Raw genomic sequence first — 16,972 nt, forward strand, 5'->3', positions numbered from 1 at the left:
GTTTAACATGGCTTTCAGTTTGACCTCGGCCATGAGTGTTAACTCAAACGTAAACGCGAAAGGCGAAGCTTGAATTAATGGGTATGTCTCTCTTTGTCTAATGTACTTTCAAGATGGAAGGTCAACATGGTGACCGACATTAGAACCCCTTACCTGTATGTATTTTCAATGGCACATTATACACTCACGAGAATACTGTATTACTTGAACGAAGTATATATATATATATATATATATTAATGAGCACACTAGCTAAGAATAAACTAAAAGAGTTACAGTGTAGCTTTAAAATAAGACAAATGGATATTATTTTAATCTTAAATCTGATATTTGACGGTTGAGTTCTTTAATGCTGATCTAACCAGCAGAACACACTTGTCAGGTTTTAAGTCCCCCTGTGGTGAAAATCAAGCTTTTAATGTTGTTTATATGTCTGAGGTGTTTTAATATGCTTTAAGAAAAACCCTGTGCAAATTCATGTCACAAACTACCTTGTATCCAATCAGGTCAACCGAGCTGGATTGAGTGAGTGGAGGCGTGCTCATTTGCATATTCATAGAACTGGTTATACTAAATGAGGCAAGAGTGTAGAGTGACAAATAAAGCTATTTGAAGGCTTGAAGACTTCAAGGAAAAAACTTGTATAGGTAATTTTGCTGATCAAAGATGAGTTTTAAGGGTTCAAATTATTGACAGGGGACTTTGAATGAAAACATAGCCTATTGCAAAAGAAAATATAAATATTCAGTGGTAATTTACCCAACATATTTGACAATTATTAAAGATGGCGTGAAACATAAGCAGTTATTGGCTTTTCTTTCTCAGAAGTGAAAGTTGTCATAGTTGGGTAAACTTATAAAGATGACAGCAAATATAATTTTTGTATTACCATTTGCAATACCAAAAGAGAGAGAGAGAGAGCAAAACTGATTTTAAAAGGGAAAACGTAGAGATTGACTGCCTAATCCAGTCGTGTTCATTTGTTTTTCGTTATTCACTGCCAATGCAATAATACATGGTGTTATAAAATGTCTATTTATTTAAAAAAGAGATTTGCGAGTGAGATGGCTTCTCGAATGACAAAAATAAATAAATAAAATAGAGCTGAACATGATTTTATCATAGACGATTGGATTTTGTCCGTCGGGATTGGATCGTCGTCATCCAATTTTCTAATAATATTTTTTTGTGACAAGAATATTTGGAAAACAAAATACAGCCATTTCTGATTTTTTCTTTTAAACAAAACCAAGTTGCACAGTTTTTTTAAATTTCATCTTTCATTCAGAAATAGAATAATGAATGAACGAAAAATTACAGGGTTTTCCCGCCCTCGAGCCAGTAAACAAAGATGGAGGGTAAGTTTTTTTTGATTAAAGATTAAAGGGTTAGTTCACCCAAAAATGAAAATTCTTTCATTACTCACCCTCATGTTGTGGACATGTCTGTATATGGTTTCTTTTCATAATGGTGCTCTGTTAAAGAAAATTAGATTTACAAATAATGTTTAAATAGTTTATATTATGGATAAATATTCATAAAGGTGCATTCAGAAAGCCATCCCTAAAATATTTGTAATCTAATATATTATAATATATTTATATTTGTATTTTTTAAAATTCAATTTGTGATGACTGATTTAGTAAAATAAATAAAATCGCCTAGCATTTTTTTTTTTATTTGAATGGCATCAGCCCTCTCGGCTTGCCGTAGAAAGAGGCAGTCAGCTGGAATCCAATGTGTTTGCGGAAGTTTGAGTTTCACTATTGACTGGTTGAGATTCAGCAGCTCGGGCTTCCACGGTTTTACCGCACAGTTTTAAACAGCGATCATGGATTTAAATTCGGAATCTGTGAAGAAAGTTCTCTCTAAGGTAAGTAACATGAACTAGAAATATTAAATATTGACGAATAAGGTTGATGATAAACACTGGTTAAACCTCTATGAAAAGTTTAAGTTAGTCAGTGTGTCAAAAATCACATCTTTAAATGCGAATTATTTACTCTCTCTAACATGGTACTTGGTTTCCTTACTAGTATAAATATCGTGATGTGGCCATTGAAGAGCTCCAGAAAGTGTCTCGCGTTCACACTGATATGGAAGTAAAGTCTGGAACATACAGTAAGTTATTTTCATAAAACATCATAACATATAACACCACATTTATCTGGTTTAGTCATTGGGAGTTCAAAGCTCAAATTATTGTATACGTCTTACTTGTGATCATTTGAATCTGCTGAGTCATTATTGAAACTTCTTTTTTTTAGCATTTAATGACAATTTACAGAAGGATCTCCTCCAACTGGTTGGAAATATCCCAGTCATATATCAAGGTGAGACATGAAAGAGTATCTGTTGTTTAATTGAACAATGAGTATACTAGATATAATTGCTCGGAAGAGTCTTCTTTATGTTGATTTGAGCACTGTCTTTGTTCACACACAGGACACTCATATAACCTGCCCGTCCTGCTGTGGCTCTTGGATTCCTTCCCCTTCACTCCTCCCATGTGCTTCTTGAGACCCACTTCCAGCATGGTCATACGGGAGGGTAAACATGTCGATTCGAAGGGTAGAATACACCTGCCGGGCCTGCACAACTGGGACCACGTAAGATAACTTGTTTATGCAAAATGCTTTATTTGACTGATTGTTTAATTATTCAATTCCTAATTAAAAAAAAAACTCCCTTATGCTCACAAAAACATAGCAAAATGAATATTATACATAAATATAAATATTTGATATATTAATAACTTATTTTTTTTAAATATATACATGCATGTGTGTGTATTTATATATATATATATATATATATATACACAAAATAATTATACACACTACACACATATATATTATGTAAACACAAACTTTTATTTTGGATGCGATTAATCGTTTCACAGCCCTACTTAAAAAAAAAAATGCTGATAATTTACTCACCCCCATGTCATCCAAGATGTCCATGTCTTTCTTTCTTCAGTCGAAAAGAAATTAAGGTTTTTGATGGAAACATTCCAGGATTTTCTCCATATAATGGACTTCAATGGGAACCAAACGGTTCAAGGTCCAAATAAGAGTTTTAGTGCAGCTTCAAAGGACTTTAAACGACACCAGATGATGAATAAGAGTCTTATCAAGTGAAACGATCGGCCATTTGAAAAATAATAAGTTTTATGAGCACAAATGGTCGCCTTGCTCTGTTCTGTGATGCACGTTCGTGACTCTCCTGTTCGAACTCGTTCATCAAAATGAACAAATCTTTTTTCGAGTCATTTCGTTCTCTCAACGAACGAAACGAACAAAATGACTCGAAAAAAGATACGTTCTTTTTGATGAACGAGTGCGAACAAAGCTTTTTTTCGAGTCAATCAAAGAACAAAGTGAACGAAATGACTTGAAAAAAGAGTCCGTACAGGAGAGTCATGAACATCACAGAACAGAGCAAGGCGAGCATTTGTGCTTGTAAAACTTAAACTTGTTTATTTATTTTTAAAATAACAGATCGTTTCGCTAGATAAGACCCTTATTCATCGTCTGGTGTCGCATGATCCTTCAGAAATCGTTTGATGTTCACACACCAATCGGATCTTCTAAATCCAGACCTTAAATTCATTGATGTGCTGGAGGAGACTTTACAGAGTGCTGGATCAGAAATTATTCAGACACTTTGACCTGACCATGTTTTGCTTGCCAATGCAACCTTTTTAAACCACAGACTGAACAAAATGAAGCATTTCTTGGTAATCGGTTGAACTAGATTGGTATTATCTAATGTTGTACTTAAATTTAACAGCTGACAGCTATTCAACCTAATTCATCTGCGAGACAGTCTAACAGAAGGATGGACAAAACCAGTGAAATATCAACTGATTCGATAACTCTTCTTGGCATATTTTCTTAACCATACCTAATAAACTGATAATGTGAGAAATGTTGAAGGTGTCTGACTCTGAATACATTTTGGTTTGACTGTATGTATATATAAACTGTCACTATCGCAGCCAAAGTCGTCTGTGAATGGGCTTCTGGCAGAGATGATTGCTAAGTTTGAAGAGGAACCTCCACTGAGCACCAAATCTTCAGCACATGTCGACACACCCAACGATCTACTGGCCTTTGTGGCGAATCTCAAAGTTAATGAAGGTATGTCTGGAATGGAGCAAAAAAAATGCAATTGCACAGGTTGAGTACCTCTTTTATGAATTCAAAATTGAAATCATAATGTGGTATTGCTCTTATAGGTGGAAATCGTCCTGATCAAGAGGTTAAAGTGTGTGTGATTGGCGGGGGAGATTTGGGAATTGCTGCCGTGTTGAGTATCATGGCGAAGGTAACTACACGATTGTCTATTGTTTTCCGGAAATAGCTTATGGCTACGTAACCACATTTTTATGACCAGGTTGTTGTGTCATTCTTTCTGTCATAGTGCTGTGTTGACAAACTGGTTTTGATTGACATCCCTGAGAGTTCAACCAAAGGCGGCACGATGGATTTGGAAATTTTCAGTTTACCAAAGGTCGAGGTCTCAAAAGGTGCTTTTTTTTTTCATCATTACGTTCACAGAATCTCAAAATGTCTGTCCATAACATGTCTGGTGCCGTGTCCCAATTGGCCTACTTATACTATGCCCTGTTTTTGAGAAGAAAAAGTATATACTTTTGAGTGTGTAGCAGAAGAGTATGCAAGCTTCGTCATAATTCACTTAATAGCGTGCAACCTGTCACTGTTTATGTTTACATGCACAACTTTTGTTTCAGTCGGACTGAATTCATTGAACATGAACTCTAAACGTGATCGGTTTGATGCGCGCTTTTTACATGTCACAAGATTCAAATCGGAATAGATTTGTTGACGTGTACACGCTGCACGAATATACAGCGTTTCTTGCTGTTTGCACATAACTATTCTCCTACATTGGTTCTTTATTTGTTTAATATTATTTATCCATTTCTGGTCATAATTTGAAAACAATGATCATTTGAATCGTTGTGCTGTGCTGCTTATACACTCACTCGCCTTCAGAACTGCCTTAATTCTACGTGGCATTGATTCAACAAGGTGCTGAAAGCATTCTTTAGAAATAGATAGGATAGCATCTTGCAGTTGATGGAGATTTGTGGGATGCACATCCAGGGCACGAAGCTCCCGTTCCACCACATCCCAAAGATGCTCTATTGGGTTGAGATCTGGTGACTGTGGGGGCCATTTTAGTACAGTGAACTCATTGTCATGTTCAAGAAACCAAAATGATTTGAGCTTTGTGACATGGTGCATTATCCTGCTGGAAGTAGCCATCAGAGGATGGGGACATGGTGGCCATAAAGGGATGGACATGATCAGAAACAATGCTCAGGCACTCAGAAACAATGCTCAGGCCCAATTGGCACTAAGGGGCCTAAAGTGTGCCAAGAAAACATCCCCCACACCATTACACCACCACCACCAGCCTGCACAGTGGTAACAAGGCATGATGGATCCATGTTCTCATTCTGTTTACGCCAAATTCTGACTCTACCATCTGAATGTCTCAACAGAAATCGAGACTCATCGATTTGAGTCTGATTTGAGTGGATGAGAGTCTGAGACGAGGACTGGCTAGATGTCCTGTTCCACTTCACAGACACTGAGTGAGAGGAGAATTTTAGAATGACGGGACACTCGTTTATGATGCTTTGTTCAACAGGTTTATGACTGATTTTTCAGTCCGATTGAGCCTTCAATCCAAATACTAGCAGATTGTTTGGTTGCATGTAAACGTAGCCACTGTTTAAACTGCCCCGTCAATCATCTTGCCAAAGTTAAAATCCACAACATTGAATTAAATTGAATTTCCTACCATTACGGAGAGAAATGCAAGAGAAATCACACGTTGATCTGCCAGTCGTGGGTCTTTCATTCGGAGAACTCCTCACGTTTGCATAATGATGCATTTAAAAGTTAATGACCGAACGTATGGTTATAAAAGATCACAGTGTTGTTTTAGATTAAATATAAAGTGGATAACCTTTAATATTTTTTTTTTTTTGTCAGGTTAGATGGGCTACTGATTATTAAGCACTCAAACCCCTTTATCTAAACCTATTCTAAAAAAAAAAAAGTAGGCTATCCTGGTATTTTTGGAATACTTATTTCAACATACTACAATTCTAATTTCAAATATTATTTAGGATGGGTAGTATGCGAATTGGGACACAGCATCTGTCATATTTCAAAAATCTCAGTGTTAATTTAATGTTATCTATTTAATATTCTAGTATGTTTAATATTTCTATACTTTCAGTTTCATATAAATTAGAATTTGTTTTAGTATAGTTTTATAATGTGTGTTTTCATTTATTAGTGATAATTTCTATTTAACTTCAATTTATTTTCATTTCAGGTTTAGTTTATATTATGTTTATATTTTATTTTCAGCTTTATTTCAATTACCAAAAACAATTTTTAATGGTTTTGGTTTACACAGCCCTTATTCTTATTAATGTAATGTTAGTGTGTGTGTGTGTGTGTGTGTGTGTGTGTGTGTGTGTGTGTGTGTGTGTGTGTGTGTGTATATATATATATATATATATATATATATAAATTATAATAATGATGCAAAATAATTTTATTTATTTTACTTTTCTTGAGGAAAAAAGACTTGAAAAAGACAATGTATTCATAATTCTAACCATCGAAGATGTGTATTTTCACTATAATTATATATATATTTTGATAGCATTTGATATTTTATTTTTATATTTTCGGTTTTCATTTTTCATTTTAAAGTTGTGTTAATAGTTAACAACTTTTGTTAAATTGTATTTTAATGACCTGTATATAGGGTTTGAGTTTTAGTGCTTAAACTAAATTAAAATGAGAAATGTTGCCTGGGCAACTACTGTAGCTGAAATGAAATTTCAGCTTTTTTTGTCTTGTACAAAGTATATATTTTTCCAGTTAATTTTAATTCAAGTAATGAAAATATGTTTTTATGGTTTTAGTTTGAACGATAATAACCCTGGTGAAGATACAGATATTAGAGCCCGACCGATAAAGGATTTTGAAGGCCGATACAAATATTTTGGGGTTTTAAAATCTGATATTCCGATATATCGGCCGATATTTTATTTTTTTATTTTAAACTGGACATGATATTCACAAATTTTGTCATGCTTATTTGAGTTGAGAGAACTGATGGGGAGTGTCTTTTAATTGTTATTCAAGCAATGTATGTCTCGTGACCAACTGAACGTGTGTTGTCAACAGGAACGGTGTAGAGTGCCCTCTGGTGGACAAACTATACAACTCCAACTCCACTCATGACATGGTTCAAGCGTGTTTCGTCCGTTTTTATTTTATTTTTGAATTATTAATTTATCGGCCATTATAACTGCCGATACCGATAGTTTGGAAAATGCCTAATATCGGCAGATAATATCGGTCTGCCGATATATCGGTCTGGCTCTAACAGAGATCACCACAAAGTCTTTACATGTCTCTTTGTTTTTTACTGTCTACATTGTAAAAGTTCTTCAACCTCTCCTACACAACAGACAGTGACAGTGTCTCTCATCTCAATTCCACAGACCTGTCGGCCTCAGCGGGCTCTAAAGTGGTGGTCGTCACAGCGAATGCCTGGAGTGATGAGCAGTCATATTTAAGTGTAGTTCAGACTAATGTGGACATGTACAGAGGAATCATCCCGCATCTCGCCCAGCTGAGTCCAAGAGCCGTGCTGCTCATCGCCTCTCAACCAGGTTAGAGATCGCTTAGCTTCTGCTCAAAGACAACATCAAATCAAAATGTCCCATTTATTTTCTTTACTGATTGATTAGTGATTGTTCTTATTAGAGCTGCTCGATTAATCGTTAAAATATCGATTCAAAGACCCACGTGATCTCATTCCTAAATGACAACGATTCGCCTGTGACTATTAAACCTTTGACAAAATCACACCGGAACATTCAAATCTGTTACAAATATTCATATATCATCACAGACTTCAAAACCACCATTTTAAAGTAACTTGGCTCTTCGTTATATCGATTATATCGTTACACCAGTAGGTGGCGACAAATTACTGTTAAAATGTATTCGACATTGAATCAATCATTCAAGAGATTCGTTCAAAAATGCAGATTTATCCTCTAATTAAACAAGCAAAGTCTATTAGTGTGTCATTGAATCATTCATTCAAACTGATTATCGCAAATTAATTAAACATTTTTAAATCATCATCATCATTTTTCTTCTATTCTAATTTCAATATCTATTTATCATTAGCAAGCAGCTCAAATTCTTATAGTGATTCTTATAGAAATTCTTATCTTGCTTTGTTCACAGTGGACATTATGACGCATGTTGCCTGGAGACAAAGTCATCTTCTGCCCTCTCAAGTGATCGGTGTGGGGTGTAATCTGGATTCAGAGAGACTGTCTCACATCATCAACATTTCACTGGTGGCAAATAACACAGGCAAGCAGGCCTGGGTCATTGGAGAACTCTCGGAGAACAAGGGTGAGTGGATCAGGAGCAGCTTGACATATTAAAGGGTTAGTTCACCCAAAAATGAAAATTCTGTCGGTATTTACTCACCCTCATGTTGTTCCAACCCTCTATGTGTTTATTTGTTCTGCTGAACACAAAGGAAGATATTTGGAAGAATATTGCAATCAAACAAGTCTCATTCCCCATTGACTACCATAGTATGTATGGTAGTCAATGGGGAATGAGATCTGTTTGATTAAAACGGTCTTCCAAATATCTTCCTTTGTGTTCAGCAGAACAAATAAACACATAGAGGGTTGGAACAACATGAGGGTGAGTAAATACTGACAGAATTTTCATTTTTGGGTGAACTAACCCTTTAATGTGTTCATGAAATCATTTTCCATTTATCGAGGTTATCTTATGAAGTCAGCAAAGTTTTTTTTTTGCATATTTTTAAAAAAAAAGATATTTTTCTATCCTACCCTATTTCAAAGGACGTTTCTTCTTTCAGAAGCACAAGTAAACGCCCACTTCCCTGATTGGCCAACATCACCACAGCATTTGTGACGTGTTTTAATGTAAACACTGCTGTAATAGCACCAAATTAAAATGAATTAGTTTATCACTGCACCAACATTTCATTTTTTTTTTTTTTTTTTTTTCACATATAAACTTTCATCAACTCACACATCAGTTGTGGTAAATGGAAGCTCAAGAAAGTTCGCTTTACGTGCGAGAGTACCAGGTTCGTTCTCATGTTACGCAGTACGTTTGAGCTTCTGTGAGAAAGAATGAGGTTTATGATCGTGTTACGTTGTACGTTTGAGCTTCAGCGAGAGCCAATGAGATTAATTCTCCTTTTACGCAGCACATTTAAGCTTGCAAACCTCAACTGTGCACTGATGTTCTAAGTCTAGCTTTAAATAATAAATTAGATTTCTCTCTGGTTGTTCCTCAGTGGCAGTGTGGGGTAATATGGAGCCGGGAACTGATCAACTACATGCGTTAACCCCAGTGTCCAACTCTACCAAACCCTTGATGGACAGGTATGGGTTTAAATGATGACCGTACAGATTTTTTCTTATATATTGTCTATTAGAAATGTAAAAATTTATTATATTTTTTTTTTTATTGCATTATGATGTGTGAACGTTTTTATATGCTTTTAGGGCATTAGAGATGCTCAAGGGCAGAGGTCAGAGGTCATCGTCAGTTGGGTTATCCATTGCTGGCATCATTCACAGCATCGTAACAAACCAAAGGAAAACACACTCCGTCTCAACATTGGCTGAGGTATGTTCAGTTAAGGAACTTTGTGGCCAGTCCTACATGTGCATTCGTGATGAGGATTAACATGCAATTAAGAGACTTAAGATTCAAATTGTCTCTCCATAATTTTTTTTTCTCTCAAAATTATTTAAGTCATATTTTGTAAGCGTAAACTTTATAGATTGCATTAGGCCTTGTCCACACGGACACGGGTATTTTTCCCTCCTGCGTTTAAAAAAAACCCTCTGTCCACATGAAAACGCAAAAACACGCTATCAAACGCTGTCAAGAGCATGCAACACCACCAGGTGGCGATATAAACCTAACCGTAAAGCCACGTTAGCCAATCAGAAGCCGTCAGCGCTGCAAAAATTCCGGTTTCACGGTCTACACGACAACACTGCAACTGGCGTTTCAGAAAATACTCAAAAATGTTCGGTTTCAGTGTCCAGTGTCCCGGCCGAACCGCGTAAAAAAAGTCACGGTTATAAAAATACCCGTGTCCGTGTGGACATGGCCTTAGTGTCCTGCCACTTTTTCAGCTGCGTTGGTTCAGCAAGTATTTTTACATTAATTTTATAAGCCATGAACCGAACCAAGCCAGCCAACTATGAAGTGAATCAAAACATTGCAAACATCTGTTTGTAGCATTTGAAAATCAGACAAAGGTTCAAGGCTGTGCACTTAACGACTTCCATGAGGGAAAGAACTACAATCCCATGAAGCATTGCGAATGACAATCAAATTAAAAACAATGGTGAAAAGTATTAATTAAAGTTAAATTACGTCTATATAACAATATATTTTTATCGCAAAATGTGCATATATATCAAATTAATTTTATTGGTTTGTTATTACATTATGAAATGTGAATGTTTGGATATGTTTTCAATGACAATATATATGCAAAAATGAGAAACCAACTCGATTATGTATTTCACGGCCCTCAAAGCTCTTTATATATAAGAATATCATGGGTAATGTAGTTTTTCAGCACAAATTCCACTATTAAATACAAGTATTATTATAGTTGTTATATTATAATAACAGGTCTGTTATTTCAGACTCACTTTTTGCACTCTAAAGGAGTCACTGAAACATTCAATTGTTTTGCAATAAAATGTTAAAGATGCAGTTTAAATATCCATGTCTGTAAATGTTGAGAGAATTGAGTCTCCAATGTGCGTTTCCTTCATTCAGGGCTGGGGTGGAATCGGTTCAAAAGTGTTCCTCAGCTTGCCGTGCATCCTCGGGGAAAACGGCTCCACCAGATTACCAGGTGTGTCTTTAGGTTCAGAAGAAGAAATGACGCTGAGGGAGAGTGTGGCGTGTCAGGTTAACCTCTTCATGCAGCTGAGATTGTAAAACACCATCACGTCTACAACCGCAGCTTTCAGAACGGTTACGGATGAGGGGCTATTCAAAGAAATGTCTGTATGTGAAGATTCAGGTTAGTCCTTCCAGCAACACTTGCTTATGTTATATTCTCCCTGCAGTCACTGTGAAGTGAAAGTCTTGCATCTGATCGCAAATAGCACTTAAAGACACTATCCTGGCTTCTGGTGAAGCATTATGCATAATAATACTGCACTTCAATATTGTTTACAATATAAAACTATGTAGATGCAATCCTTTTTGTCATATAACTTATTGTATGTGGTTGCCTGTGCAAATAATGGACAATGGTGCCTTTATGGAAGGATAAATTCTGGTTGAATGGTAAAATGAATGGCTTTAAGAGAGTTAAACCAAAAAATTAAATTCTATCATTACTCACCCTTGAGTTGTTCCAAACCTGTATGAATTTCGTTCTTTCGTTTCGTTTCGTTAGCGGAAGAAAGACATTCATATAGGTTTGGAAAACTTGAGGTGAATAAATGTTGACAGAATTGTCATTTTTGGGTGAACTATCTATTTAAAAGCTATTATCAATCATGCAAATCTGTGATGTAGGTTTTTCTTAAATTAATTAAAGGGTGCGGGTTCTTAAAGTGCTTTTCTGCAAGCGAATGTACATTTTCATATCTAAAGAAATAGAAATACCATCCTGGTATTATATTTTATCAAGTTGTGCTTGTCATGTACTGTACCTCTGAATGTGCAATCAGAAATGAATATAGCAATAATGTAAATAAAACACTCCACTTTACTATCTATTGTTTCCATTGTTGCATGAGGAAAACAAAACGTTTTTTTTAGTATAAGTCAAATGAGCATAAAGCAAAATACACTTTAAACTGGGGTTCAAACACCGTTTTAACCTGAGAATCAATATAAAAAGCAATTAAATATAGGCGGTTAATACAAATAAAGTACAATCAAACAAATTCTATTTACAATGACACAAAGCGACCTTGAATATACAGTTGCTTCATTTTAACATTCACTGTGGTTGGCTGTATTTCCCAGTAAATAAATTGACCAAGCTGGGCTTCATTTTCACAAGGTGGCGCTAAAGGGCAAGATATAACACTAAGGTTTACATGTAGAGAAAATTTTAAAGGAAATGAGCAAATCAAGGACCATGAATATCTTTCAATTATTGTAACCAAGGAGCTTTTGCTTATGTCGGTGTGGTGGGATCCTTGTTTATATTTCCTAAATATGATGGTTTCAAAAGAAACAAAAAACACAGAAAAAAATTGCACTTAGATATAAAATAAACCCACAAAAAATAAGACAAAGACAATAATCTAAAGGGAAAAATCTGAAAAAAGCAGTCAAATTATTTTTGCCTTCCATCTAGTCGAAAACCAATGCCACTATAGTACTTGTATGACTGACAAAGAACCCCCTCAGAAAACAACATGCAGACAAAACAGACCCAAACAAAATAGTGGTGACTGTCGCATCTCAGGGTCCAGTGAAATTGTTTACAATTATCTAAATTAAAACTAAATTATTACAATTATCCTTTCAAAACACAATAAGACTTCCCGGAAAACTGCTGCTTAGTCATCTTGCTAACTGGTGATTCTTATGGAAGTTTGTTTCCGCCAATGAATAAAAAATAAAAAATAAAATAATTGCGACTTTTTGTCTCACAATTGCGAGATATGAAGTCAGAATTGTGAGAAATAAAGTCATAATTGCGTGTTATAAAGTCATAATTGCAAGATATAAAGTCAGAATTGCAAGATATAAAGTCAGAATTGCGAGATATAAAGTCAGAATTGCGAAAAAATTACAGAAGTGACTTCTGACTTTTTCTCACAATTGCGAGTTTACATTTCGCAATTCTGACTTTATAACTCGCAATTCTAACTATATCTCGCAATTGCGACTTTATATAACACAATTCTGACTTTATATCTCGCAATTCTGACTTTGTATCACGCAATTCTGACTTTATATCACACAATTCTTTATATCACGCAATTCTTACTTTATATCTCGCAATTTTGACTTTATATCTCGCAATTCTGACTTTATATCTCGCAATTCTGACTTTATATCTTGCAATTTTGACTTTATATCTCGCAATTCTGACTTTATATCTCGCAATTCTGACTTTATATCTCGCAATTCTGACTTTATATCTTGCAATTTTGACTTTATATCTCGCAATTCTGACTTTATATCTCGCAATTCTGACTTTATATCTCGCAATTCTGACTTTATATCTTGCAATTTTGACTTTATATCTCGCAATTCTGACTTTATATCTCGCAATTCTGACTTTATATCTCGCAATTCTGACTTTATATCTTGCAATTTTGACTTTATATCTCGCAATTCTGACTTTATATCACGCAATTCTGACTTTATATCTCGCAATTCTGACTTTATATCTCGCAATTCTGACTTTATATCTCGCAATTTTGACTTTATATCACGCAATTCTGACTTTATATCTCACAATTCTGACTTTATAAAACGCAATTGCGACTTTATATCTCACAATTCTGACTTTATATCTTGCAATTCTGACTTTATATCTCGCAATTCTGACTTTATAAAACGCAATTCTGACTTTATAAAACGCAATTGCGACTTTATATCTCACAATTCTGACTTTATATCTTGCAATTCTGACTTTATATCTCGCAATTCTGACTTTATAAAACGCAATTGCGACTTTATATCTCACAATTCTGACTTTATATCTCGGAATTCTGACTTTGTATCTCGCAATTCTGACTTTATATCTCACAATTCTGACTGTACATCTCGCAATTCTGAGAAATAAAGTCAGAATTGCAAGATGTATACTTGCAATTATGAGAAAAAAATTTCAGAATTGTGAGATAAGAAGTCGCAATTACCTTTTTTTTTATTTTTCATTCCGTGGCAGAAACAAGCTTCCATAGATTCTGATAACCGATCAGATAAAAATAATCTTCTTCACCTTAGACAAGGGGATTTCAATGCAACAAATTTGCCTGAAACACACTCTCATTAAACACGCACACATTCCACCATCCTTTTTTGTTATATAACACGTACGGCAACATAAGAAAATAATCACAACCTCTAAAAGATTTAAAAAAAAAAACTTTCACTTCATATCATTGAAGTATAAAAGTCCAAAATGGAAACAAGTCTTCAGTTCACACTAAAAATGGTACTTGCATGATAGGGTTGATTCCAGCAACTAGTGACTTGGGACATGCATTCGGTAGAAGTCTGAATCCGAGTGTACTGGAGAGAGTCTTGTGGCTTGAGATTTTTTGGGTGGTAGTCTCGGGGGCTGTGACTGACCCCTATCTTGTTCAGTCTGGTTTACAACCACCTGATTGCATGGGGCAGAAGATATGAGAAAGGGTCTATCTGCAAAGCCGGTAGATGGGTGGGGGAAAATGGAGTCTGGAGTCACCCAACGGTTTGACTCCTCAATGCATGGAGGAGGAGGAGGGAGTGGCGAAGAGTCAGGGCTGTAGAAGAACATACAAGGGGATGGTAGAGGAAGAGACATGGCATCTTCTGAAGGAAAGGAAAGGGTGGTGTTCCTGAGGCCCAAGTTTGGGTTTTGCGGCAATGTGGCCGCGATCTCCAACAGCCTCTCCACAGACTGATCTTCCTCTTCCGAGAGGTTGTCGTAATGCGAGGTGTTGGAAGGCCTCCGGTCACCTGAGGACGGCGGGACGTACAGGTTGACGGGAAACTTGCTTAGCTGCCGATAGGATCTATACGAGGAAGGTGATGAAGATGGATCCTCTAAGATGAGATCCAAAGGTTGGGTGATTGGAGGTGGGAGCAGGTAAAACTGGACATCCTCTTCGGAAGGTGAAAGCTCGACCACTTGTTCGATGCAGGGAAGAGGTGGAGGAGGTAATTCAGGGAGATCTAAAGAGTGGTTACTGGAACAATCTGTCAGGGGTGTCTGGTACGGAGGAGGCCAGTCTTCAGACACCGCCGATAAAGGCCTACCGACACATTCATCCTTAAACGCAAGAGTCTCTGTTGAAAATGGTGTAGGTTCTGGTTGGAGTAGCTGATTTCTCTGTAAGGGTGCATGGTCTTGATTCTTCAGTGTGGACCCTGAATCTTCAGGTGTAGCTTGTGACAGTGATGAGTTGGAAGGTGAGTGGGTATCCTTTGAAACAGGGGAAGATGATGTCATGGAAGGGATGTGTTTATCGCTGCCCTGGTTGTGGGTGGTGGTGTCTTCCGCCTGAAGCTTGTTTGAGGTCTGATTGTTGTGTGCGGCCGGTGGTAAGGGTACAGACTCAGTCTGGAACACTGGAAGCAGCACTATTGGACGCTCCTCACCCAATGGTATCTTTGGGAACTCTTCTCCCTTGGCTACAAGACAAACCAAGAAAAGACATTTGTTGTAACAGTCTAAAATTGTATAAAACCACAGAATGCGTTTAAAAAAAAGCTTGTTACAAGGTTCCTTAAGTTTTACAAATAACCATCTATTAATTAAGGATATTTTTTGTTCTATTAGGTTGTGGATTTGGTCATATGGTTCTTGGTTTTACATTATCAGTTTGTGAGAGAACTCAATTTGCCTTCCAATTTCATTGGAGGACCAGATGGTTTTCTAAACAACTAGGGGATATAAACTGCTTTGGGAAAGCTTCTATTGCATCAGACTATAAAACAGTTTTTTATTGAACCTTTACTTTTAGAAGTCTACACTTACAGACACCAAAGACATATAGAATAGTAAAGTACACCTTGTGAACACGTCATCCTTAAAGGTGCTCTAAGCGATGTCGGGTGACGTGACTTCTTGTTGACGTTTAAAGTATTTTCAAACAAAACGGAGGCTAGATAGACCCTCACTCCTCCTCATCCGCACACTGACACCCCAAACCCCACCCCCAGGGCCTTGTCGGTTATTGGCTGGAACAGTTTGTTATGTTTCGTGGAGCGGGTTGCCGCAGTTTGTTTTTGTTGCCATTTGTGGAGCCTGGGTTGTCTGTAGGGCTGGGTATTGACACAGATTCCACAATTCGATTCGATTTCGATTCACCAGCTTCCAATTCGATTTCGATTCTAATATTGATTATTTTGATAACAGGTACAATACATGGCAAATTTTCTGAAGGAAAACAAATCTCTTAACTAATGCTGTAAACTATGGGAGTCAGTAGCCTATTGGCTTCATTAGCCACCTATGATATTGAACATAAAAATGAACTGATTTATAGCTATACAAACACTTAAATTACACATTTATTTTTTATAATAAGAAAGTTATATGAAATATAAACATTTTAATGGTGGCTGTTATAAAAAACTTGCCTGATTTATTCAAACATAAATTAAATATTGAAGAACATTAAAAATTATAATGAATATGTAATATGGTTCATATATTTAGCAAAATTCTCCTCTCTAGAGTTAAATTTTCTAGCTGACTAACTAAGTTTATGGTCACATGGTTTTTCTGAATTAAATGTGACGTTACATGACATTGTTTACGAGCTGCTTGATGAAACACTGATTGAGCGATTCCATGTGATGATACGGATTTTGATAAGTTGTACTCTATCTTTTAACAAACTTTCAGATGCTCATTCATGTTTATTTGGCGCTGTAACTGGTATTATTAAGGCGGAAGAGAAGATCATGTGCTGCTGCTTCTCTTGAGCTGAGCCAGAGCGATCTCACGCCACAGCGCTAAAACGCTATTTACGTTTTTGAATTTCGTAAAAAAAAAAAATGGACCTAATTCAAAATTAGAGACTTTATTACATAAAAATAGTAACAAAGCACAAAGATTATTACGATTTATTGGATAGGATACACGCTACAATGTTCCATTCATTCATCAAATGAAA

At 36.1% G+C, this 16,972-nt stretch overlaps 2 protein-coding genes across 2 annotated transcripts in view; one reads left to right on the forward strand and one right to left on the reverse strand.

Moving 5' to 3' along the window:
• The first annotated feature begins 1,714 nt into the window (after positions 1 to 1,714).
• uevld (UEV and lactate/malate dehyrogenase domains) lies at positions 1,715 to 11,891 on the forward strand. The gene is made up of 12 exons (XM_039663181.2): positions 1,715 to 1,873; positions 2,037 to 2,121; positions 2,268 to 2,333; positions 2,446 to 2,609; positions 4,001 to 4,142; positions 4,241 to 4,329; positions 4,426 to 4,531; positions 7,565 to 7,735; positions 8,322 to 8,495; positions 9,427 to 9,514; positions 9,638 to 9,761; positions 10,938 to 11,891. The coding sequence occupies exons 1-12, from the start codon at positions 1,832 to 1,834 to the stop codon at positions 11,100 to 11,102; spliced, it is 1,416 nt and encodes a 471-aa protein (XP_039519115.1). The 5' UTR covers positions 1,715 to 1,831; the 3' UTR covers positions 11,103 to 11,891.
• Positions 11,866 to 16,972, reverse strand: part of LOC120473373 (uncharacterized) — a 46,320-nt gene continuing 41,213 nt past the window's right edge. Inside the window, exon 14 of the mRNA XM_039663176.2 lies at positions 11,866 to 15,482. Coding sequence (XP_039519110.2) covers positions 14,332 to 15,482 — 1,151 coding nt within the window. The 3' untranslated portion in view covers positions 11,866 to 14,331. The remainder of the gene's footprint in view (positions 15,483 to 16,972) is intronic.

This window comes from Pimephales promelas, chromosome 25 (genome assembly GCF_988280905.1).
Source record: "Pimephales promelas chromosome 25, fPimPro1.hap1.1, whole genome shotgun sequence".
In the NCBI taxonomy this organism is placed as follows: Eukaryota; Metazoa; Chordata; class Actinopteri; order Cypriniformes; family Leuciscidae; genus Pimephales; species Pimephales promelas.

Coding starts and splice junctions, on each gene's coding strand:
- uevld (XM_039663181.2), top strand. CDS start 1,832: ATGGATTTAAATTCGGAATCTGTGAAGAAAGTTCTCTCTAAG. Junction 2,610..4,000: donor GCCTGCACAACTGGGACCAC/GTAAGATAACTT, acceptor TCACTATCGCAG/CCAAAGTCGTCTGTGAATGG. Junction 4,532..7,564: donor AAAGGTCGAGGTCTCAAAAG/GTGCTTTTTTTT, acceptor TCAATTCCACAG/ACCTGTCGGCCTCAGCGGGC.